Below are 26,019 nucleotides of genomic sequence, written 5' to 3' on the forward strand. Positions count from 1 at the left end.
CCATAAACTGGCTCAGATGGCTCTGCACAATCGCCTTAGTTAGATACAGTAACTCCCCTCCCCCACGACCCTACTGCAAGCTCCATGGCCAGCTCATTGGGGACAAGATGTTGTGAGGTGCTATGTGATTTGGGGGACTTGTGGCTGGCAGACATTTCACCCTGCCCCTCTGCAGAAGGCAGCTAGAATGTCCTGGGGGGCTGTTTGATGCCCCTGGCAGCCTGGGCTCTACCCTTCTGCAGCTCAGCTCTCATCTTTGCCACCTGAGCCTTACTGAGGAAGACCCCTGGAGTAGCAGGGAAGGGACCCTGGGATGAGGTGGAGGTGACAGCATCAATCAGTCCCCAACTGTGACTCTGTGCTGAGCTGGGCTGGGGCAAAGATCCTGAGGGGAGCCCTTCCCCCACAGGGGAGCATCTGGGAGAATGGAGAAAGGTCTGCTGACTGACCAGTCATGGCCTCAGAGGCTTATGCCGTTGGGGTGTATGACTGAGCAGACTGAAGCTTCTGAGGGCTGTAGCTACGTGAAGAAGTCCCTCACAAGCCTCCTGTGCACACCTTCTTCCAGGCTGCCCAACAAACCTGGCCCCTAAGCCCAGCCCTGACATTCAACAGCTCTGCAGCTCCCTGTTCAGCAGGGAGGCTGGAGAAAACATGATTGAGAGGCCCCAAAGCCAGAAGTCACACAGGCTGCAGGCACCCAGCACAGGTCTGCCCCATCCTTCCTCCGTAACACTTTATTAAATCAAAGGACTTATCAGCAGAGGCCGTGGCAAAGGACTGGGGTTAATTACCCATGTGCAGAGCGGACATACAGTGGTGACATCTTTAGATCACCGGAGAACACTCTCATTTGGAAGACAGGGGGGCTGGCTTCCTTAAGAAAAATGGAACAAAACATAAAGATGAGAGTTCAGGGCTGCCATCTTGTGAGGCTGCTGGGGACCACAGCCACAGCCCCTCCCACCACCCCACCCCAGGGTGGGCCAGGCCTGGGAGCATGGCTTTCTGCAGCCAACATGGGAGATGGGCACCTGGGCACCCGGTCGGCTGTCCTCCCAGGCCATCTGACACAGGCTACCTCACCTAACGTGGCTTTTGTGTTTCTGTGGGTTTCCTCATTATTTCAGGGCTTTGAGACAGCCTCATTTTGTGGCCCTGGCTGGCTTAGGCTCCAGATTATTGGAACAGGCCGCAGCATGCCTCACTTGGCTGTGTCTTCTTATACAAGCGATGGCACAATGCTCAGCGAACTGGACGGGAGCCTCTGGGGATGCAGAGCGTGCTCCATAAGTCCACACGTCAAGGCGGGCCAGGGAACTTGGCGGTGAAGACATAGCTGCATCTGTCACCTGTCAGGCTGCCTCTGGGACACGCTCTGCCTCCTGAATGCTGTCGAGGTACCAGAGAGCTGATTTACAATCTTACTCATTTGACTGTGTGTGTGCATGTGTGTTCCATCGTGCCCAAATGGACCTCAGAGGGCAATTCTGAGGAGTCTCTCTGCCTTGTGGGTCCCATGGCAGAGATCCAGGATAGAATTTCAGACACAAGATCTTAGTCAAGAGACTGGGAGAGCTGTTCCTCCCAGGACTTGGTGTTTTATAGCCACGAGCTTGTATCTGTCTGACTAGGGTTGAGGGAAGTCAGGGCCTAACCACACAGGACAGTGCAGAGACGCCCATTAGGCCATGGCTGCCATGGTGCCCAAATCTCTGGGACCAGATCTCTCTGCTGACTTGGGGCTAGCAGGCAGGGAGCCCCTGGCGGGGGTCTGACACTTGTGGGGAACACACCCAGGCTGGGATCCCACGCTACCTCCCATGACCTGAACGGGGCAGCAGGACAGCAGCACAGGCGATGCCTGCAAAGGATTCGGGGAAGTGTAGGTCTCTCTCCCACTCATCTGTCTCCGTGTTGTACACCTGCACGATGCCTGTGACATTGTTCAGCCTCCAGTTGTAGCCACCCACGATGTAGATCTTCCTCTCCAGTAGGCAGCAGCCAGCTTCCGACTGACCAGCGCGCATGGGGGTCACACTGGTCCACTGGTCGGCATCTGGCACGTAGTACTCCACAGCCAGCACATCGAAGCAGCGGTCCACGTGGTCCATGCGGCCACCTAGGGCATAGATCCGGCCAGCAGCGCCCAACATAGCGTGCAGCACCCGGGGCTCACGCATGGGTGCCCTGGGCTCCCACCGGTCGGCTGCAGGATCGTAGCACTGCAGCGCCTTCTTGTCCTCAGCTGAGACACCATAGCCACCTGAGATGTAGAGGCGGCCAGCAGCTGCGGCACCCGCGTGGCCCCAGGTGCGGCGTTTGAGCGGGCAGGCAAAGTCCCAGCTGTCACGGCGTGGGCAGTAGCGCTCCACGGATGCCAGGCTGCCCGCGCGATTGCGGCCACCAGTGGCATACAAGAGCCCACCCAGTGCAGTGAGCTGGAACTGCACGCGGCTCTCATGCAGTGCCCGCAGCCGCAGCCAGCGGTTGCGCTGCGGATCATAGCGGTAGCAGGCGTCCACAGCGCCCTCGCCACTGCGGTGCTGCAGGTGCTGGCCGCCTGCCACATACACAAAGTTATCCAGCACAGCCACGCCCGCGTGGCTGCAGCCCAGCTCCATCTCCGTGAGCTCTCGGAAGTGGCGGGCCCCGGGCTCAGGCAACTGGAACACCTTGCTGCTGACAGCTCGGTCACTGTCGGTATAGGGTGTGCCTCCGAAGGCCACCAGGGACGCTACATCGGATCGCACGGCCGTGCGTGGCGACTGCATGTCATGCTGGCGACAGGGCAGCACGTGGTAGCTGAAGGCCTCCAGCAGGTACTGGCGACACAGGGCATCGTCCAGCATGACGTCGAGTGTTTGCACGCTGTCCACGAGCTCAGCGGGCTGCATGAGCGGGAAGCGCACGTGGCGCAGCACGAGGCTGGCGCGTGCGCGACGAGACGGATCGTGCTGCAGCCAGCGCACAGCAGCGCGGAACAGGTCGATCTCTGCGCAGCTCTGCAGCCGGTTGCTCTGCAGAAAGAAGACAAGGCGCTCAAGTGGCAGACGCAGAAAGTCCTCCTCTGCTGCGATCTGCAGGAAGTGGCGGAAGGTGAAGGCGTCTACTGACTCACGCAGTGACGTCAGGCTGAAGGTGGTAGCCATCTGGCCAATGTGAAGGCACGTCTCTACGCTCATGGCAGCTTTCAGGAAGTCCTCACACAGCTCCACCACTGGCAGCATCTGCAGGAACACGGCAGCGCCCAGCACGTCCTGCACACAGTCCAGGTCCAGTGTCACCTCAGCACTGTAGGCGAAATCGATGATGTGACGCAGGCCACGCGCAGACACACCCTGCAGCTGGATGACGGCCTGGCTGGCCTCACGCATGCCGCCGGTGAACATGGCCCTGGAGGTGGGAACACACCCATAAGCAGAGCCAGCAGAGAGCCAAAGCCTGTTCTGCCCTCACCCCAGCCTCTCTGACCCTGTGCAGCTGCAGGGGAGCTAAGCTGCGAGAGAACCAGCTATTCTGCGCACACCTCTGCATGGGGCTCCCGTCCCTGAAGGCTAACTGGTAGGTGTCTTGAGGAGTATCAGTTGTAGATGCACAGCTGGGCTCCAGGTCAGGGCCAGCCCGTGTTCTCTACTACCACCAGGACCCGGGACCTCTTCACTGACTGCCAGCAGGCACCGCCACTTTCCGCAGCATGGAACTTGCGAAAGAAGGTCAAAGGGTCAGGACCCACAGGGGCTGTGTCCGTTACTGCTGTCTACAGGGAGAAGCAATGGAGATGGCGCTCAGGCCCAGACATTAGCCAGCCTCAGGGCCTCTGGAGCCACCCGGGGCAGCTGGTGAAGGGAATGAGACCCGGCACGGGGGTTCTGGGAAGGCTTGGTCAAGTCTCAGTTTCCAGCAGAACTGAGTTGTGCTCACAGGGCCCATAGGATCACACACAATCTGTAACATTTCACAGCAGCCCTCACAACTGGGAGCAGGCCTTCCTGCCAGAGAGGGAAGGTGATCTCCACCATACAGTGGTCTGCTTGATGCAACCTAGGCTCAGGTCACAGCAGGAGTGAGGCCCTGGGTGTCATGGAGGTGCTGTCACCTAATGCCATCATTCTATGGGACAGCATCCTGGGCCTTCCTAGGACCATGATGAACAGCTCCTAGCCCCAGCCCCTGCCTGTCCCCCAGAGTCCCCACCAGCCCTTGGGCACTTCAGTGAGAAAAGAGGCCAGACCAGAAGACAGGATGGAGTTTTGCCTTTTAAGGCCTCATGGGCTACACTGTCAGAGCGGGGGTGCCTTTAAAAGGCATTGCTGGCTGGGCTGCCCACCCGCCCCCAAATCCAGAGTAAAAATAGCACCAATGCCCCAGTTGGCTGCAGCAGCTCCCCATAACAGCCTCACTGGGCCCCAGGGAGGGCCGCTGGGCCTAGAGGGACATATGGCCCAATATGCATGCCTAGGTAACAGTGGACCTGGAGACTTGACCTCTTAGAACGAAGATAGCAGCTGGGGAGGAAGGCCTAGCACAGGTCTCCAAGGACAACCATTCCATCTCCCACGCTCACTGGCAGGGACATCTCCTGATGAGACAGCTCCACTGGACCCTTAGTTCTGGCTCAGTCTCAGGACATGGAAGAGCAGACAGACCCATGTGTCCTTGCGTGCCTTGGGCATGATACAAAGGAGCCACAGGGGAGACAAGACATCTCTCCAGACTTCAAAAGCTACATGCACAGACACTTCAGGGCCCGGGCACCACGGCCCCCGTGTCCCTCCAGTCACCACGGCAGCAAGGGGCTCTTCACTACCTTATCCTTGCTGAGCATGAATGGCAGCAATGCCTGGCACACAGCAGACGCTGAATGAAGGCCTAGAAAGGGGAGGCTGAGGTTGGTCGTAGAGCCTGCCTGAGCACGTGTGACGCCCCGGGTGTACCACTGCAGGCTGGGGAGAAGGAAGGAGGGGTCAGGAATTCGTGGGCATCTTGGACTGCATTGTTAGTATGAAGACAGCCTAGGCTATGTGAGTTCTATCTCAAAAAAGAAAAATGAGGGGTGGGTCAAGAAAACCTCCAAGATGGCCCAGTGTGTGGGGCACTTGCTGCCAAGCTTGACTACCTGAGTTCAGTTCCCAGGACCCACACATTCCTACAAGATGTCCTCTGACCTCCACGTGCGCCACGGCACACATGTCCCTTCACCCCCACTCACCATCACATGCACACACCGGGAAATGAAGTAAATAAAAGTGAAAAGAGAGAGGGACCCTCTTGGTGGCAGAATGTTTACTTAGTGTGCAACAGGACTGAAAAATAAAGAACTTAGAAAGCATCAGAGGTCAGTTGTGCTGGCACACCAGAGGTTGGAGTGGGGGTATTTTGGTTTGTGGCTAATCCAAGCTATGCAACAAAACCTGGTTGTTAAAAGGAGGAGGTGGCTGTCACAAAGGTCCCCAGTGAACATGGCAGAGGTGTCAACTCAAGTCCCCAGGGCTAGGCTTACCTAAAATAGTCACTGCAGGCTGCCAAGACCACCTTGTGTGCGTGGAAGGCTTCACTGTTAACAGTGAGGACCACATCGAGCAACTGGCCCTGTGCACGGAGGGCAGCCAGGCCCTGCAGGAGACCAGTGCTATGTCCAGCTGCAGAGAAGGTGCACTTGAGGGTCCCATTCCTGTCGGCCAAGCTGCAAGGACAGCAGAGGAGAGACATGACTCAGAGACCTCCAGGTGGACACACACATCCACACAATGACATGGATGACACTTGGAACTGTAATACTGAGTGCAGAATCGGCCAGGATAGATGCCCCCACACAGGGAAGGATGCACGGGGTAGCAGGCCAACAAGTGGAGGGGAAGAGACCATTAAACACATGAGGGTCTTCTTGTGGGGAAGCCCTAAAACCAGGCAGAGGACAAGCCTATGTCACACAGCAAATACTGCAAGACTGTCCACAATAAGAGCCCCACCTAGAATCCCCCAGTGAGGGGCTGCACAGCTGTCATGCTAACACTGGAAGTGGACACAGGAGTCCCGTCCCCTCACTACAGAGTGAAACTCATGAAAGCCTGGGCTATGTGAGAACTGATTTCATAAAACACAAATGGAATGTGGTGGTGCAGCCTTTCATCCCAGCACTCGGAAGGCAGAGGCCAGCCTGGTGTACAAACAGGGTTCCAGAGCAGCCAGGCTACACAGTCTAGAACTAGGACTATCTAGAACAAAACAAGAAAAGCCGAAGTCAAGCACATCCTCACACCCATTCCGTCTGTCTGCCATTCTCCCTGCCAGCCCTACCAGCCGGTTGTTCCTTCAGACACCTGTTACTGAACTCGGCACAAACAACCCGCACTGTCAGAGCGCAGGAGGGGCAGTGCTGCTGAGTGCCTCTATCCAGCCTCCCAACCCACCCTACAGAAGCAGGGACGTCCTGTCTCTGAGCATCCACTCCCCTGTCCCTGTCCCACCCATCTCCCTTCTGGGACCTTCCCTTCCATTCTTGGGCCAGGAACGTGGGGCACTGGGCTTCTTGAGAAAAGAGGAGAGAGAAGGGTATGGGTGCCTACCCACCAGTCCCCAAACAAGGAGCTATCAGGGGCTGGAGCTGCTCCATCCATCTGTCTTCTGAGGCACTATTCAGGCCAGGTGCTATGGCAGTCCGAGACCCATGCTTCTCATATCCACAACAGATTTGGTACTCAGAGACTCTGGGAGATATTGCCACATCAAGGCCAAAGGCCACCTTTATGCTCCACGAACAGGGCACCACATTTTCCTATGCCTGGGCTGCTTAGACCCCTAATGATATCCCTCATGAGCCTGCAAGGGATGGGGAACACTGACGCCCTCAGTGCATATATATATATAGTCTGCACAACAGGGTCAAAGGTCACACAACCCTGCCCAGCTTTGCATCCCAGCTGCAGCCGAGGCGTGCAGGCCTCATTGTTCTGGAGCTGGCAGACTTCTGCTGCCCAGCTGAGGGAAACAGTGAGCTCATGGGGCTGCTGTCCATGCCCACAGAGCCTTTCTAAACAGGGGCCTGGGTCAGGGCAGAAGCCACAGACATACAGCCAGGCTAGCCAGGCTCAGATGTCACTGTGAGGAGGTGACAGCCTGTGTGACCCTATGTAGCATCCTTCTCACAAGACAGAAGTGTTTTTCCCTCCTGAGGAAGCTAGTTAAAATACATTCCTGCCTTCCCAGTCCACAGGGTTCTGAGGCAGGAGGACTGCTGCAAATTCACAACCACCCTGAACTGAGTACCACCCTTCTAATAAAAGAATGAAAAGGCAAGCAAGTAAAGGCGCCAAGTTTGTCTTGACCATCCAGCACTGAGAACTGATCCCTGCAAGTTGTCCTCTGACCTCCACACATGGGTACTCATTTCCCCAAATAACTAATAAACAACAAAACACCAGAAATCAACAGCTTGGGGACCCCAGAACAACAGTGTCCCCATAGCAGAGACCTTGGCTCCACATGTTGAGGGTTGGCACAGAACTGTGTGTCCCCAGCCACCCACAGCTGCAGGCTAGCCTGAGCCAGGTTGAATCCCAACATCTATGATGCACAGCTATAAGAGACACCACTCAAGGGAGCCTGCCAAACTGCGCCTTCATCGGCCACAGGCCAGCAGTGACCTCTCAGGCAGGCCAGGGTCGTAGGCTCTCCTGGGAACCTGCCACACGGGGTCAGACCCCAAGGCTCTTCAAGGTTCTCCTCTCAGCTGTGACGCTCACTCCCTCATTCATCATTTACACGTGACTCAGGCTTCAGGAGGAGCCAGGGACAGTGTGGTGCCCTGGGTGATCAGCACGGCCCAGCACCTGCTCACAAGATCCAGGGATGGTCCTGGAACAGACATGTCCTCAGGACCACAGTGTCACTGCTCACCCTACTGGCAGGGAGCAAGTGTCCATAATGACAGGCCAGGCACGACGGCGCAGCAGGTAAAGGCACTGTGGCCAACCTGATGAGCTGACTTCTCACAGAGGAAAGAGAACTGCCATCTACAGGTTGCTTTCTGAGCTCCACAGCTACTGTGGCACATGCCCCACCCCCAACACAGTAAGTGCAATAGTAATAATTTCTTAAAGACCTGTGGCTATATGGATTTGGCAGGGAGCTCTCTGACACGCTGGGTCAGTTTTTCTCAGCTGTCAAGGTAGCAAGGTCCTTTGAAGTCACCATGTGGCATGTGGCTCCACAGCTCCCTGACCCTCAGGAACAAAAAGCCATAGGCAAAGACTTCCATAGCCACCAAGTGTGATGGTTTGCATATGCCCAGGGAGTGGCACTATTAGGAGGTGTAGCCTTGTTGAAGTAGGTGTGTCACTGTGGATGTGGGCTTAACACTCACCCTAGCTGCCTGGAAGTCAGTCTTCTCCTAGCAGCCTTTAGATGAAGATGGAGAACAGTCAGCTCCTCCTGCACCATGTCTGCCTAGATGCTCCCTTGTTCCTGCCATGATGATAATGGACCGAACCTCTGAACCTGTAAGCCAGCCCCAGTTAAATGTTGTTATTTATAAGACTTGCCTTGGTCATGGTGTCTGCTCACAGCAGTAAAACCCTAACTAAGACACCAAGGGACTTCTTAGTTCAAGGAGACTTTGGGGCAGAAGGGCTTTGCAACAGATATAAATAGTATCATGGGGCACATGTCCATTGGACTTTGAGCTACTGTAATCCTCCATCTTGACGGAAGGTGTGTGGTGTGAAGAGAACACTCAATGCTTAAGAGTACTTGCTACCCTTACAGACCCAAGTTCAGTTCTTAGCATCCATCTTAAGTGGCTTATAACAACCTGCTATTGTAGTTCAAGGAGGGGGGGGGGCTTAAGCTTTCTTTCTGCTTCAGTGGGTACCTGGACACACATAGCCAGCCCTCATATAGGCACATACACATAAACATAAAAACATTTTTGCCCACCAGTGGTAGTACACACTTCTGATTGTAGCACTAGGGAAGCAGAGTGAGTTCCAGGGTGGCCAGGCTACACAGAGAACTAAAAATGGGGGCTGGAGAGGTGGCTCAGTGGTTAGAGCACTGACTGCTCTTCCAGAGGTGTCCTGAGTTCAAATCCCAGCAACCACATGGCAGCTCACACCCTCCTATAACCAGATCCGGGTCAGATGTCCTCTTCTGGACTCCACAGGCACTACACACATGTGTGCACGGACATGCAGGCAGGCAAAGTATGTGTATATTAGTAAGCAAACAAATAAACAAATGAAGAATGTAGAAGCTGGGGGCTGGGAGCTAACAGGAAGGGAAGCTCGCTGCCAGCAGGGGCTCGCGCCTTGGTATGGACATGCTCAGCCTCCTACCTGTAAACAGCCATCACTGGGAATTTGTGAGGAACAGAACCCATAGAGACTTATCTCCCTGAATCATGATGTCTTATGTGCTACCTGTCCTACCCTTCCCCACATTCTGTCATCTCCAGACATCGCCAGCTGTCTTCCCCAGGGCTGGATCCTGCACTATACTGACCTGCTAGCAAGGTGTGGGTCACCAGTGCACTAGTCGTGTGAGGCCACAGGGATGAGCTCCTGCTCACTGAACCAGTGCTGGATCCTGGGTATTCCATGCTGGTATTCCAAACCTAGCCACAAGTCCTTGGCTCTGGGAGTTAGGAGGATGCTACTACCTTTGTCCTGTCAGACACTGCCAAAATGACTTCAAGATGCTTCCATTGTAAGCTCTGGGATCAGCACTGCTCAGCCATGGCCACAAACACGGACGGCAGCTAATGCAGGCTTGGTCAAAGTGCTCAGACCTGTAAAGGACAATGGTATCCCACCCTCTAGGCCTAGGGGACATTTTGCGTGGAAGTGGACAGAAAGAATGTAAACACTGGAGGATGGGAGGACTGTGGCATGCTGTCATCGGCATATGGCACAGGGCTGCACTCAGGAAGTTCCCTGCACAAGAACAAGAGCAAGCCACCGGCTCAGCCAGCATTCCAGCAGGCAGAATTAACCAAACTCTGTGGCATGCGGACACACACACACACACACACACACACACACACACACACACGTGTACACATACATACAAAAGAGGACACAGACACAAAGCAGTGGGTGGAGAAGTTGAGGGTGCATGATCATAGCAAGTGTAAAATTGCCAAAGAATAAAAGGCTTTTTAAAAATGTATGTGGTGTGGATCCATTTTTCTTCAAATACTGTCTGTTTGCCTGAGAACACAGGCACTAGGGCTGGAAGGGTCATGGGGTCTCTGTCACAGGTGGCCACTGTCACATTTTCAGGCAGCAGGGAGGTACTCAACAGCCCAGCTGGTGGGAGCCAGCCCAAATCCTCACTGGTGAGGACAGCCAGGAGGACAGAGGAGCTAGACGGGGCACTGCCTCAGGGAGGAAGGACCGAAGTGCTCTATCTCCCTGAGTCCTCTGCCATTTCATTTTCTAGGGGAAAAAATGAAAGACCCAGAGTTGATATGGCTTCATGAGTAAAATCACTTGCCACCAATGCCACAAAGCTGACAATCCCTAGGGCCCACATGGAAGGACAGAGATAACCACATGGAAGGTTGTCCTGACTTCTTCTACGAGACACCATACCATATGTATTCGTTCCTGCACACACACACACACACACACACACACACACACACACACATGCACGCATGGTACGGGGGCAGGATAAAGAAAACAAATGTAATTAATTTACCCAGAGAGGTGACCAGAGTCTAGGATCCACAAAGAAAATAGGCATCCTGGGCCTGGAAGGCAGAGACAACACACAAGGCCAGAGTACCCCTCAACTTCTGACCTCTGCAGCTGGTAGCCTGGCTGTGCTCCTGTCCCCTAGGCACTAGTAAGTCCCTGACACAGCCATTCTATCCCTTCTGACTGAGGAGGAACCTCTGCCATGAACCTACACACCTAGGCTGAGCTACCCTGGGGAACTCCGAGCCCCCATAGTTCAGAGAAGTGCAGCTCATCAATGGACAAGACAGGGCTTTCCTGCTTGAGCTATGACTAAGGTCACCTCTGCCAACACTAGGACTAGCACTGGGCGGAGGGAGGACCCATTACTCAGAACAGTTCTAGACAGTGGGCGGCCACACGTTGGGGCCCCCTGAGCCAGTCCGAATCTCCAGACAGCCACTCGAGTCATGGTGTCCGGCCTGTGAGTCATCAGTCAGTGCGTCAGCAACCTCGAACCGGACAGTCTCCAGAGACCACTCACCACCCACCCTGGCTGTACCCTCAGCCTGGATTTGGCCTTGGAGTAGCTTCACATTCCATCTCAGGCCTGGCCCAGGCCCAGCCATCCTGCCATTCTCCCCTCCATGATTCCCCCTGCGCTGTCCAAGGGACCCAAGCAGGGTCCAAGTCTGTGCTGGACACAGGCGTACACCAGGCCATCAAAGTGTGCGAAGCCCTTGGTGGGTGTGTGGCCTTGATGGCACCACCTGTTTGGAGACCCAGGTGTGGGGACTGCTACTTGAGTTCCCAGCCCCCTCCCCCGAATTCTGTTCTAGGACTATCATGCCAGATTAGGCAGCTAAAGAAAGGGCCCACAATCTCAGCCACACCAGCTGTGGCAGGCCACCCTAGTGACCAGAGCCTACTGGAGCACTGGGAGCTAGGAGCTGGCAGGGGACATAGCCCTGGCCCCCACCCACCCACTGGCCTTGTCCTGAAGGCTTTGGCTTTCTAAACCCCAGAACCATTCTTCTCAGAATGTCGAAAAAACAGTCAAGAACAAGAAGGAATTTCATGGAAACATTTCTTTGGGGTTTAGTAAAATCCGTTCCCACCCCCACGCAGAGTGCAGGCTCGCCGCCTCGCACACCCTGTTCTGACGCCGGTTCCTGCTCCCCCAGTCCAGCTACTTCTACTTTCAAAGCCAATTTCACTTTTATTGTCCATGTGGTTCGCTGAAGCACGGCACAGCTGGCTGGCTCACACCCTGGCTGCACTGCTGTCCCACCCTTGATCCCCAAAGCTTCAGGGAACAGTACAGTATCAGGTTGGTCACCTCAGATCAGCGACAGGGCCCTGAAACATCCCGAGAGCCTGGATGGGTGGGAATCATACAAAGACCTGGGTGTCAGGACAGCAGAGTGACCACAGATGTGGGTGTTAGAGACCCTGGATGAAGGAGCTTAGACTGGAGCACGGTGTCCCAGGACCTAACCTCAAAGCCCGCAGCCATGCTAGGACCACCTCCTGACCATCCCCAAAACCTTCCCCAGGACCCTGCATCTCCCCCATGAGCTAGCAAATGTCTTTCTTTTAAAATGGGGAAACTGAGGCATGGGGACCTCTCCTAGCTTTGAGTACCTCATCTTCCTACCCATACAGCATTCTGTTCCCAGGAACATCCCAGTGGCTCTGGTCCTAACTACCAAGGCAGAGGGTGTAGAGCTCTGGGGTCCAGCACACCCACCCATCCTGTTGCTATGGTTACCCAATGTTTCCTAGCTCTGGGCACAGCACTCCAGCTACAGGATCAACTCACTGTGCTCTGGCACTTCAACCAGCCAGAGATATGCAAGCCAGCCAGCAGCCCCCACACTCACTCACGTCAACAAACCCTCCCCTGGGATGCTCCACGGCTCCTGGCCCACAGCCTGTGTTTCACAGTGGCAGCCCTTTTTGGGGGTTCACCTCTGATGTCAGGGGAAACAGCAAGGTTCCTGCTATAGGCTTGCTCCAGGGGAAGTCTTGAGACACACTTTTCTGGAGGTGGGCCACAAGTCTAAGGCAGAATGCTAGCCTAGGGTGAGCCAGGCCTTGGGGCCCAACCGTAGCCACTTAAAAGACCAGGCTGGGCTCTCCCTGCTGCCAGGTTCAGTAAGCATCTTCAGCTGGAGGGGCAGTGGGAGGTGGCATGGGAGTGAGAAAGAGGCTGCCGGTGTCACTGGACTAGGAGGCGCTTCCTTGAAGAAACCAGATCCCCAAGGACTCCTGGGAGGTGAGAGATGTTGTTCCCAAGTGTAAGCCAAAGGTGAGCCCAGCAGCTCTGCCCATTGTCTCCCTGGAAAATGGGGTGCCGTAGGGGACAGTTGGGAAGCACTAGTTTGCAAGACGGGTTCCAAGAACAGAGTGCTAGAGGGCTAGGCTGCTCTGCATGCCCATTTCTGGCAGGTCACGAACCCATGTGAGGATCTGGCCATCTACTATGAGCATAAAGACTCACGGCCAATGCCAAACCCCACACTGCCCAACTGCTGCCACTTGTTAGGAAGAGCAAAGAGCAGGTCATGCTCTACAGAGGCTCAGGATGTGGGGCATTACTGTGCCAGCTTCCTGAGGAGTATCAAGTCCTCTGTCCACAGCTCGTGTCATCTGAACTCACGGCTGAGCACAGCACTAGGTGTCACCATAGAAATATACCCTGCAGGCTGTGCCCTGACTGTGGCTCACCAGTGGCCTAGGACGTTGAGGAAACACAGCAAGGAAGAGAACTCCTAACAATTCAAGCACTTGCTCCCCTCTGCCCAGATAAAAGGTTCAGGACAGCACTGAGATGCAGCTGGAGAACCCAGACTCAAAACCCAGCTGAGTTGGGACATGGAGCTCAGGAGCCAGAGGAGGCAAAGCACCCAAACTTTATCCCAGAGGACCCCACCCGGCACCCCATTTTCTTCATGAGTGAAGGTCCCTTGCAGATGACAAACGGGCCTGACAGCTACTCTGGGAGACTGCAGGACCCTGAATGCCAGGTCCCTGCCTGGCTCCTTTCCCGTTCCCTTCAGAACTTCATCCATAGGTCTGGGAGGCCAGCTAGAAGGGCTCCTTCTCCTGCCACATCCTGAAGTCCACCCCACAGTAAAGAGGCTTTGCCAGATTAGTGACCTGGACAGTTAGTAGCAAGGTCCAGGGTGTGTGAGGGGTGGGTGGGGACGGGTGGTGTCTCCAATGTGAGTCCATTTCTAAGCATGGCCTCTACACCTTCATATCCATGTGAGTGCTCAGCTCCTGCTCTACACTCCCAGAGGACCCCAGTGAACCCCACTATCCATCCTCCACATACAGTCAGTCTGTGGTGTCCTCTTAGCAGCCCCATTAGGCCAGTTCTTGGAGCTCTCTCCCACTGATGAGTGAGTGGCCTTACCTTTATGCCCCACACAGGATAAAACACAAAGGTCCAGCTGTCCTTAGCAGCACAGATGGGGCACACAGTACATGCTAGGACACACAGGTCATCCTGGCCTGCAGAATCCCAGCACTTTAGGACTAAAGCAAGCTGGCACCTTGGCCCAGGACCCCTGGCTACAACCCTGCAGCAAGTCTCTGCATTTTACAGATGTCTAAACCACCCTTTCCCACTCAGCTTCCTCTGCTCTCTGGCCATGCATTGGGGATCAGGTAGACCAACTCCTTGCCTGACCAGTCAGAAGAGCCTCCTGGAGCCCTGGCACTGTGATTAGTGAGGATGAGGGAGTGACCCACCTGAACCAATCAGAACCTTTTCAGGGACTTTTTTAATGACAGGGTTTCTCTGTGTAGCCCTTGTTGTCTGTGACTCAGGCTCACAGAGATCCCCCTACCTCTGCCTCCTGCGTGCTAGAATTAGTGTGTGCCACCACTGGCTTCCATTCCCTAAGACTTCTTAGCTCTAGATGGAAGCTCTTTCCCCTGTGGAGTTGCAAGGCTGGAGGAGGGGTATGCAAGCCTAGGCCAGGGCAGCAGCTAGGGAAAGGGAACAGATTCTCTGAGATTTCTCCATGCATGCCTGTGTGTCTGTGCACATACATGTGCCATGGCATGAATGTGTTCACCACCTGATCCAGGCAGGTCATGATCAAGGGCTGCTAACACTGAACCCTCTTGCTGATCAGGCTGTTGGTCGTCTTGAGACAGAGCCCAGTTAGAGAGTCAAACCTGGAACTCAGACAGCAGGTGCCTTGCACCATCAGGCTCCAGGGCACTCTGAGACAGGGTTTCTAACTGAACCTGGAGCTGGACTGGTGGCCAGCCAGCAGCAGGGTCTTCCTGTCTATGCCCTGCCATGTTGAGTTGAAGGCAGCACACAGCACCATGCCTGAGGCCTTCATGGGTGCCTGGGGCTAAACTCAAGTCTTCAGGCTTCCATAGGTGTCCCTCTGAGCCATCTCTCCATCTTCCCTGGAGCTGCTGGCTATGAGCAGCTTTCTCAGTCCAGGAAGCCTTCTCGCAGCAGAAGCTTCCATCTTCCCCTAATTCTGCCACACTGTGCCTGAAGCCTCTGCACCCCACTGCACTCCACCCCACAGTAGGCAGCTGCCCGTGTGTGCCTGCTGAACTTCCTAGGTGGCCAGACTGATGATGAGTGGGTAGTAGCCATGCCAGGACAGCTGGCTTCACTCTGGCCACGGAGAAGCCCCAGAAAGGTCAGCAAGCTGCCAGCACTGACCCACACCCTCCCAGAGTGACAAAGGCTGATGGGAAAGGGCTGTGGAATCTATGTAGTGATTCCTGTGAGAGAGAGAGAGAGAGAGTGTGTGTGTGTGTGTGTGTGTGTGTGTGTGTGTGTGTGCATGTGTCCTGCCACACACAATGGGAGACAATGGCACCTGAAGAGGAATATAGGCAGGAGGTAGGGTGTGACCAGCAGCTATCCCCCAGTGCTTGGGAACCTCAGTGGCTCTCTAGGCGTCTGTCACCTGGCAGCTACTCCACCCAGCCCAGCTCCGACCATCCGGGTAGCGGAAGATTCCGGAAGATTCCGGGAGATCCCATGTCTCCACTCTCACTCTCCGCTTTCAAGCTGGGCTTGAATTCTCCCGTCCCGTGGAGAGCAGGCTCCGGATATCCAGCCCAGACGCCCCGCCCGGTTCCTGGCTTTGACCCCTGTGGAATTTCATGGCTGTGGTGTCAAAAAACATCTTCAGCCTCTATCCTTGAGTGTCCGCCCCAGGCTCTTTAAAAGCTAGAAAGTTGTGTTCTGCAGGCTGAGCGCTCAATCCCTGAAGCAGGAGATGCTGAGACTACTCCTGGGCACAGTGGATGCTTGAAGTGACTGGAGCCAAGTGTCTGCCAGGTCCCCGTGAGGAGCAGCACAGGATGCAGGGAGCTGCTGGGAAGGGCGGCGCAGGAAGGGCCAGACCGGGGTTAACAAGTATTAAGAGAGCCAGTCAGAACAGCTGCACAGCGGCTACCAGAGCAGGGGGGTCCACTGCCTGGGGACCTCATGGCCCCCACCTCCGCTGCAGACAGCTGCCTTCACTTCCAGCTAAGGGAAGGTTGTGTAGGACTGTTCTTTTTACTAATCCCCTAGACTCTGTCCCCAAATAAAGGATGGTGGCCTTTGACCCACTGACATGGAGGGTGGTGCATACGCCAGACAGCTGCTCAGCATCCACAGTGGCTGCCAAGGTCCTGCCCTCAGTTCACAGGCCTTAAAGGACATAAGATGTGACTGGACAGGTTGGGGATGCACAGGCCTGTCGTCAGCTAAGGGCTGACATGAGATGCTGGGCCTGGCAGGTGTTAACAGCTGTGAGCTTAGGAAGGTCTTTCTGGTCCAAGGTGGGGACAATATCAGGCAAAGGGTGGCCTGTTGAGTGAGCCCCTGCTGGCTGGCCCTTGCCTTGTGTAGCTGCACACTTCTTTTGAATGGAATGACAGTCTTAGGGATAGAAGACAGGTCTCCCCCAGGTTCAATGAGCAAAGAGGGCTCCAGAGGCCTTTCTGGAAGACACAAGATTGTGACCCAGACCCCATGCCACCTGTCCATGAGTTACTTGCAGACAGCACGGCTCAGCTACTCCAGGCCAGAGTCTTCCCCTTCCACACACCCTGATAACACATCTCCATCTCCCGGCCCTCGGCTGGGCAGAAACCCAAGAGCCTATACCCCTCACCCTGCTCAGCCACATACCCTTGGCCCCAAGACCACTCTGTCCCAGGCCCAGAGGCCTTCAAACGGAAGGATGAGGGGACCCAGTTCTGACTGCCTTCCTCTCCTCTGCCCACACCTGGTCTACAAGAGGCCAGACACCTGCTGCAAGGACGGTGTCAGCTGAGCTGAGAAGGAAGCCCGGAGCACTAAGACTGAAGGGTCTACCTCCTCTGGGCCCCACAGAACCCTTCTCAGGTCAGGCATCAGGCACGTGGTACATGGCTCTAATTCCAGCACAGAGGAGGCACAGGCAGGCAAATCTCTGAGTTCAAGGCTAGCTTCATTTACTTAGCAAGATCCTAGACAGCCAAGGCTACATAGTGAGACCCTCTTTCAAAACAACAAAACACCCAAACCTATCTTCTCAGCAACCATGCCAATGACAACGAGCCTGTGCCTGGAGCTCCAGGCTGCCAGGCTGCCACAGTCCCGCTGCAAGCCAGCACCTGCATGTGTCGGGCATGGCTGCAGCACAGGCTCCACCCTGGCTCAGGCTGTACCCACAGGACACTGACATGTGCTCCAGAGCCAGAGCTCATATGACCCAGGTTGCATGGCGCTGTCTCACCCCACCCTATGCCAAGGGCTGCTCTGCTCCCAGGAGCCCCTCACCCTTGGTAGCTCCTACTATGGTGTGGTGAGTGACACCCCAGCACCCGTGAGCCCCATGAAGAAGCAAGCAGGGCAGTAGGATGAGCAATATGTACAGACACAACCCCCAGCCTTCCCATGCCTGCATGACCCCAAGGGGCCAAGGGTGCTAGCTTTTCAAGTGGCGATGTCTTGCCTGCCCTCCCTCTGCAGTGGCCACGGTGACTCCAGAGTCTTCCCAGCATTGAGAAGAACAGGACTCCTTGGAAGCCCAGGCCTCAGTGGAGAAAGTCAAGGAAACACTCAGACTCCCCTAGCCCACCGAGTCAGGCTGTACCGTGACAAGCCCTTTGGCTACCACTTCCCATGTCCCTGTCCTCCAAATGAGGCCAGAGGCCAAGTGGAGATAGGGGATCTCTCATGGTCACATGACACCCCTATCTTCACAGCCCTGGTAGCTGAGACCTCAGCTCTCTCTCAGGGAGAAGCTGGCCCAGGCTTCTGGAGGAGATCTCTCAAAGCAAGTGCTCTTTGTTCCCTGGGCCAGGCTCTGGCCCCCTCCTCTCTGCTGCCGCCAGTCTGGTGGCCACACTGTCTACTTCATTCACCTCAGACGTTATGACAGGCTCCTCTAAGCAACCAGGTTTGTTGCTCCCAAGGGATGAGGGAAGGGAAGCCAGGCTCTTTCTTCTCCCGTAGTTGGGAGAGAAGTCAGAACAAACAAGTTACATAACAGAAGGGACAGTGTGGGCAGTGTGGCCCTGAGCTTTGTCAACATAACATGGTGGGGAACACAGATGTTACCCCTAACATGGCCAGATCACACCAGTCTTCCTGGGTAGATGAGGGCACAGCCTGACAGGCTCCAGAGATGGTGACAGTCAAAGACCGTGTCCCTGCTCCTGGGGACTTCACTGTCGCCCCAGAGAGACTTGAGCCCGTAAAGGGATATGGCCAGGCTGCATGCCCGGCTCCCTGCACAGAAGCCTAGGGCAGGCACTGGCCACAAGGACAATCACCAAAGCACAGCAGGTAGTGACTAACACATCACTAGTTACCACAGGACCACTGCAGTCCCACTGCCATGCACAAACCTCGTCACTCTACACACAGCCCTACTGGCCTACATCACGGAGGACAAGCTCCAATAGGGAAGCCACAGCAGGGACAGGGTATGGCCGGTTCCCACGGAGACCACAGTGTTCTCTCAATGAAGCCTCCACTTAGGCAGGGCTTCTGAATGTGTCGGACCTGCTACAGTGTCCCCACAGCTATCCTGCCCTGGCCTTCTGACAATGCTTGGGCTGCCACTGTAGGCCAGCCCACCAGGGGCAGAGCAGACACTGCCCTCCAGTTCCTACGGAACAGAACCAGACAAACCTCTTTGCTCATAAAGCACTAGCCTCAGTTTTAGCTCCACTTTTTGTTTTTGGTTTTTTCTGGCTTCTTAGTATGGAACTTACGGCTTCCTGAGTCCTGGGCATGGCCTCTGCCCATACCAGCCCCTCCAGGGAGATTTCCAGTCCTTTCCTTCCCTTCCCTTCCCATTTGTGTCTCACTTAGCAAGCCTAGAACTTACTGTGTAGCACCAGCTAGCCTCAACTTGAAGCCATCTTCCTAAATGCTGAAATTACAGATGTTGGGACAATACCCATCTTAGCTGAGATACCATCACAAAAACGACACCCAGCCCAAAAACAAGCAAAGACACCAGCAGGTTATGATAATATAAATAGTGATTAGCCATGTAATGGAGTATTACTTGATCATGAAAAAGGATGAAAGACTGATCATAAATACAAGTACACTTCAAATCAGAAAGCAAACTGAGAGGAGCCAGACTGAGGAAGTGACAGTTTACAATGGGCGGGGTGTGCCAGGCACATATCTTTAATCCAAGCTACAGGGTGAGTTCCAGTACAGCCAGAACACAGAGAAACCCTGTGTCAAACAAAACAAAACAAGCCAGGTGGTGGTACACACCTTTAATCCCAGAACTCAGAAGACAGAGGCAGGGGGATCTCTGAGTTTGAGGCCAGCCTGGTCTAGAGAGTGAGTTCCAGGACAGCTAGGGCTACACTGAGAGACCCTGCTTCAAAAACAAAATAAAAAAGACTAGAGGCTCTAAGGTAGCCTGGGCTACATAGCAGGAGCCTATTAAGAGTGATGGGAAAGGATAGAGGAAGGGAAGGGAAAGGAGAGGCAGGGCTTCTGCCATCTCACACAATCTCATCAATACGTAAAGTCCAGACCAGGCGATTCCACAGGCAGGAAGCAGGGACTACCAGGGCAGGGCCTTATGGGGTATACAAACTCAAATGTGTTTCTGATATGCTGACCGACACAGCTACCCACTGATAAAGGTAGATTGTATGTTACACAGGTTTTACTTCTAAAGAATAAAAACCCAGCCAGGGTTGGTGGCATACACTTGTCATCCCATAACCACAAAAGAAGAGGCAGGGAGCTAAGGAATTCGAAGCCAGCCTCCTCTTCATGTCAAGTGTTAGAGCGGCCTGAGCTGCAAGGCACTCTGTCACACACAGAAGCAAAACAAAAGCCAAGGGGCTGTGGAGGAGGCTCAAGCAAAGTGCCCGTCACACCAGAAAGTCTGGATAGCCAGTGCCCATATTTAAAAAGCAAAACAAAAACAAAAAAGCATCCAGACACAGAGGTGCATGCCTGTAACTACAGCATCAGGGAGAGAGGACAGATGGAGTCCATTAGCAATGGCCAGCACAGGCTCAGTGACAGGTCACGGCAGAAACAAACACAGACAGGCAAAACTGCTAACTCTAACTGCAAAACTAGACAACTGCTAAAGAGAGGAGGGAGGAGGGAAATAAAGGAGATATGTGACAATGACCTCTGACCTGCCACGTACATGTACACTACACACACACACACACACACACACACACACACACACACACACACACACACACACGGCCAAGGAGATGGTTCAGTAGGTAATGGCACTGGCTGCCAAGCTGGAGGAGCTGGGAGAATTGCCATCAATAGTTTTAGCTGTGACCACATGTGCACTAGCGGGACATAGTGGTTACTGAGGCAACAGTGGTCTGGTGGCTGTGGGCATAACCAATCGCTCTCTGACTGCTCTCTCCAACTAGGATCACAGTCAAAAGCCTACGTCTGAAGAGGTCACAGATGTGGGTGGAGAAGCACTGCTGTGTGCCTGTTAAATGGAGCTGAGGTACCAGTCACACTCCTGCTACAGAACCATTTGTGCCTGCAGACTTCTCTCCACAGGAGGCAGCAGGGACTGCAGACCTATAACTTGTCAAAGCATTGAGAATAAGACTGAATGCTCAGCCCTAAATGGGGCATCTATCTACCCTGCCAAGGCTTGTGGCCCATCGTGAACACAGTGTAAAGAATGTAAGAGCCGAAGCTGGAGAGATGGCTCAATGGTGAAGAACCCTGTTTTTTCCAAGAGGACCTAGGCTGTGTTCCCAGGACTTACTTGGCAGCTCACAAATCCAATTCCAGAGGATCTGCCACCCTCTTCTGACCTCTAACAGCACTGCACACACGTGGAGATACATACATGCAGGCAAAGCACCGACGCACAGTAAATGAAATAAAATCTAAGCTCAGCATCTAAAGCCTAAAATCTAAGGCACTAAAAGCTGGTGCACGCCTTTAATCCAAGCACAGAGAAACCCAGTCTTGAAAAACAAACAAACACCTAAAAATAATTAAAAGGAGGGGGAGCTGGAGCTATGACTCGATGACTCAAAGTGCCAGCTGCTCTTACAGGACTCACATTCAGCCCCCAGCTCCAACACAGTGGCTCACAACTCCACTTCCAGGGAATCTGGTGCCTTCTTCAAGCCTCCAAGGGCAGCAGGCACATACAAGTTGCACAGACTTACATGCAGGCAAAGCACTCTCAAACATACAACAAATAAATCTCAAAAAATAACTAATGAACAATAAATGAAAAAGATTGGTGTAGGCTAGGTGTGCTAGGGATAACATACACTGCTATCCCAGTACTCCTGAAGGAAAGAGATCAGGAGTTAAAAGCAAGCCTGTGTTAACCACTGAGAACCACATGGTAAAACAACAAAATGAAAACCTGGGCTGAAGCCAGATCAGCAGCTGAGATCATGCACTATTCTTCCAGGGTCACGTTTGGTCTCCAGCACCAATTATAAACAGCTCACAACAACAGATCCTGGTCAAGTTTGTTCTAGCCTCCACAGGCACCCACATATACACAGCATATACTCACAGGCACACACACTCACACACTGCATATACTCACAGGCACCCACACACACTGCATATTCTCACAGGCACACACACACACACACACACTGCATATACTCACAGGCACCCACACACTGCATATACACACAGGCACACACACACACACACACACACACACACACACACACACACTGCATATACTCACAGGCACCCACACACACACTGCATATACTCACAGGCACCCACACACACTGCATATACTCACAGGCACACACACACACACACACACACACACACACACTGCATCTACTCACAGGCACACACACACTGCATATACTCACAGGCACCCGCACACACACTGCATCTACTCACAGGCACACACACACTGCATATACACACAGGCACCCACACACACACTGCATATACTCACAGACACACACACACACTGCATATACTCACAGGCACACACACACACTGCATATACTCACAGGCACCTACACACACACTGCATATACTCATAGGCACACACACACACTGCATATACTCACAGGCACACACACACTGCATATACTCACAGACACACACACACACTGCATATACTCACAGGCACCCACACACACACTGCATATACTCACAGGCACTCACACACACACTGCATATACTCACAGGCACACACACACACACACTGCATATACTCACAGACACACACACACACACTGCATATACTCACAAGCACCTACACACACACTGCATATACTCATAGGCACACACACACTGCATATACACACAGGCACACACACACACACACACACACACTGCATATACTCACAGGCACCCACACACACTGAATATACTCAAGGCACACACACACTGCATATACTCACAGGCACCCACACACTCACTGCATATACTCACAGGCACACACACACATACAGCATATACTCACAGGCACACACACACATACAGTATATACTCACAGGCACACACACACATACAGCATATACTCACAGACATGCAAATATTCATCAATACATTTTTAAAATAAAATCTTAAGTCAGGTATTCTGGCACACACACCTTTAGCACCAGTATTTTGGAATAGAGGCAGGCAGATCTCTGTGAGTTCAAGTAGAACCATGTCTATCAAGTGAGTTCTAGGACAGCCAGAGCTATCCAGAGAAACCCTGTCTTGAAAATATAAACAAATAAAAAAATACATCTTTAAAAATTTTACCCTAGGGATGTGGTCAGCTGTATCCTAAGCCCTGCTCACCCATCCCCCAATGACTCCATAATCCATCGCTACTACAGAGCTTCAGTCCTGGCCCCCAATTCTGTCACTCCTGTTTGGGCTGACACTCTTCTGGGGCCAGAGCTCCCTGTTTCTGCAGTTGTTGATGGCCTGCATGGAGTCCCTGGCTTGCTCTGACCTCACGCTGAAGCATCTAGCTGCTCATCAGCAACTGTGGTAACAGGCAGGGTCAGTGCCTCCTCTAGGTGGTGGCAGGGCTTCCCTAATCAGCATTGTCCCTCCAGTACTAATGCTCAACTCAGGGCCACAGACCATTAGATCTTTCCCTGCCCTGAGGTCCTGCCTGGGGACGAACTTATCCACTGTCATAAGGCCCAGTGTCCTTGGCTTCAGTTTATTCACAAACCATCTAGAGACTAAATTTCCTCCTTGGCCTCCCAAGGGTGATGGCTGTCTCAGGGCAGGGGTTCCTGGCTCTGGGTCAGTGTGAAAACAGAGGGTGTGAGTGCTCCCTAAGAGAGTTCTCTAAGACAGGAGTTCTTCCCCTGAGACTCCAGATCAATTCACAAGTGTATTATAACAAAGTTTTTGAGTTCAAGGTTGGCCTATGCTATACAATCAGACACTGTCTCAAAAATAGGGTGGGTAAGGGAAGGGGGCAGGGCATATGACTCAGTGGCAGACCATGTACCTAGCATGCACCACAGGAATGGTGATGCCTGTCTGTCGCCTTGATCGTTTGGGCTGAGGAAAGATGATCAGCAGTTTGATGTTATCCTCAGTTACATAGCAACTGTGAGACTGACCTGGGCTATATGATTCCTTGTCTTGAAAAAAAAAAATTAAAAATACCTGACATTTTTATGTAAATTCCCAAGTTCAAGGGACCCATCTCAGGAGTTGACCAGGAAAGAGTGGACCTCATTTAACCAAACGGGTGAACGTGGCCCCAATATCTGAGGGCAAACCTCTAACCCAATTGTTTAGACTGAAGGAAGGGTGAAGGAAGGGGGTCTTAAAGAAAGACCCTATACTCTTGAGACCCCTTGTCTTCTCTCACAGTGCTCAAACTCCACAAATACATCCCGACCTCTCACAACTCCTGGGACTCCCTGGCCATCATGATGGATCTGCTGGGGCCCCTCTAGACACGCCCAAGTCCCTTGTCCACCTACCAGGTCCCTAAACAATTTTCTGACAATCAAGACCTGTTGAAGTCTCGCAGTGACCTCACTGTCTTCTCAGACATGTCCAGGTCCCCAGGTGACTGGCTTCAGTGTTCCCTCCAGACATGCCCAGGCCTCTAGTTCCCTGCCAGGCCCCTACAGGGCTTCCCGTCCATCGGGACCTCTGGAGGTCCCCAGGTGGTCTCAGTGTTCCCTCCCGGGCCCCGGGGTCCTTGGGAAGCTTCCCACGTCACCTTCCCAGAACCCCTGCAGTCCTGGGATCGCAGCTCCGAGGAAGCCGGGCCTCAGCCTGCCCTCAGGCCTGCGCCATAGCTCAGGACCTTAGCAGCCAGGGACTCGGAACGTCCACGCCCCCGGAGGTCTCGGGTCGGCCCTGCCGGGTCCAAGAGGTGCACTCCAACAGAGGCGCAGAACTCACCTGCTCGGGCGCTCGGGGCTCTGACCAGAGCCGCTGCTACCGCCGGACTCCGCCATCTTCCGCCGCGCGCCCGAGCTACGGGGCTGCGCGCCGACCCGGAGACCAAGGCCCGGGTAGCGGGCGGAGCCTGATGAGAGACAGAGATGGACTTGGATGGTAGGCGGAGCTTAGGAGCATGGGCGGGGCCTGAGGAGAGCAGGTCAGAGGAGAGCAACGAGTATAGAGCCGGAGAAAGGTGTGGGGGGCGGAGAACGGTCTGGGGGCGGGGCCTGAAAGGACCAAGGGAGGAATCATAAGCAGTGGGCGGGGATTGAGGGGCGGAGCCTGAAAAGAGAGGTGGAGCTTAAGACCCGGGAGGGTTGCAATGAGATATATAAGCCTAAGAGTGGACCTAAGGAAGATGGTGCCTGGAGTGGAGGTCAGGGCTGAAGAAGTTATGGCCTGAGGATGTCTGAGGGGAGAGGTCTAAGGAAGGTGGTTCAGGCAGGCCGTGACCGGTGGAAAGAAGGGAAGAGGCCAGTGGAAGAAAAGTTCTATGGGAGAAAAGGTTGGTTCCAAGGTATGGCAGGACCTGAGTTGGGGTGGGTCAAGGTTTGTCTGTGGAAAGAGTGGCTGGAAGGCCTATGCGGGCAATGGAATCATATTACCTCCCAACATAACCAGGAAGGGGAAGGCGGCCTGAAGGGCTTTCTTCGAGATTGATATATGCAGGACCAGAGAAGTGGAAAGACTGGACCCGCCCCTGGAGGAGGGAAGGAGCCCAGGATGATGAAGGGAAGTGTCTGGTTTGAGGGGGCGTGGCCAGCGGAGGGGTAAGGCTTAGGTCTTTACTGGGCAAAGGGAAGGATGGAGGGGATCTTTTAATTAAGAGCAGAACTGACTGCTGAGAGCACGTGTCTGGTTTGGGAAGAGGGCGGGATCCACGTGCGGAAGAAGCTTGGGCAGGGCCAGGGCTGGGAGAGGGCGCAGGTCTTTGGCGGGGGCGGAGCTAATCATCGTGAGGGAGCGGGTCTGGAGGGCAAGGAGGAGGGTTAGGGAGGAGCCTTCGTATGGGAGGCAGAACCTAAGAGGTGTAGGTCCAGATATGAAGGACCGGGCAAAGGTGTAACGCACAGACGTGGGAGTGGCTTGTCGTTGGCAGGGTCGTGATGGCTCGGATGGCACGTTCTGATGAGTGAGGGAACCAAAATCCCTGAGTGCACAGACCCTCTTCACCAGCACCCTGCCCTGAGTCATATCCCTTTCCCAGCCAGAACCCTCTGACTTTCAACCCTTTGCGCCAAAGCTTTCAGCATATGGTAAACTCAGAAACTCCTACCTCAGGCCCCCGATGTCACTCTCAAATCCCCATACCTTCTGTATCTGCCCTCATACTCCCATTCCCCAAATACCTGCCCACAGAGATAGAGACACACGCCAGCCTCTACACCCTCTACCTCAGGCATTCTATAGACTTCTAATCCTCAG

The 26,019-nt window shown here is 54.0% G+C and overlaps 1 protein-coding gene across 3 annotated transcripts; it reads right to left on the reverse strand.

The window, feature by feature from the left end:
- Positions 1–705: 705 nt before the first annotated feature.
- KLHL26 (kelch like family member 26) lies at positions 706–24,676 on the reverse strand. 3 transcript variants are annotated; one of them, XM_080928661.1, is made up of 4 exons: positions 24,553–24,640; positions 8,366–8,499; positions 5,504–5,686; positions 706–3,396 (listed from the first exon to the last, which is right to left on the reverse strand). In XM_080928661.1, exons 2-4 carry the CDS (start codon positions 8,440–8,442, stop codon positions 1,815–1,817), a joined length of 1,842 nt encoding a protein of 613 aa, XP_080784787.1. In that variant the 5' UTR covers positions 8,443–8,499; positions 24,553–24,640; the 3' UTR covers positions 706–1,814. The 3 variants fall into 3 exon arrangements, with proteins under 3 accessions (XP_080784787.1, XP_080784788.1, XP_080784789.1); XM_080928662.1 differs by lacking the exon at positions 8,366–8,499 and having other exon boundaries at positions 24,553–24,676; XM_080928663.1 differs by lacking the exons at positions 5,504–5,686; positions 8,366–8,499; positions 24,553–24,640 and adding an exon at positions 3,530–3,656.
- Between the last annotated feature and the right edge of the window lie 1,343 nt (positions 24,677–26,019).

The sequence above is a fragment of the Micromys minutus genome (assembly GCF_963924665.1).
Source record: "Micromys minutus genome assembly, chromosome: 14".
Taxonomy (NCBI): domain Eukaryota; kingdom Metazoa; phylum Chordata; class Mammalia; order Rodentia; family Muridae; genus Micromys; species Micromys minutus.

Bases quoted from the DNA above. Each gene is read 5' to 3' on its own strand.
- KLHL26 (XM_080928661.1), bottom strand. From the start codon at position 8,442: ATGGTGCAGGAGGAGCTGACTGTTCTCCATCTTCATCTAAAGGCTGCT. The intron at 5,687-8,365 runs GTGAGTGTTAAG...CTGTCCTTGCAG, and splicing joins CTGACTTCCAGGCAGCTAGG to CTTGGCCGACAGGAATGGGA. The intron at 3,397-5,503 runs GTAAGCCTAGCC...TCCCACCTCCAG, and splicing joins GCCTGCAGTGACTATTTTAG to GGCCATGTTCACCGGCGGCA.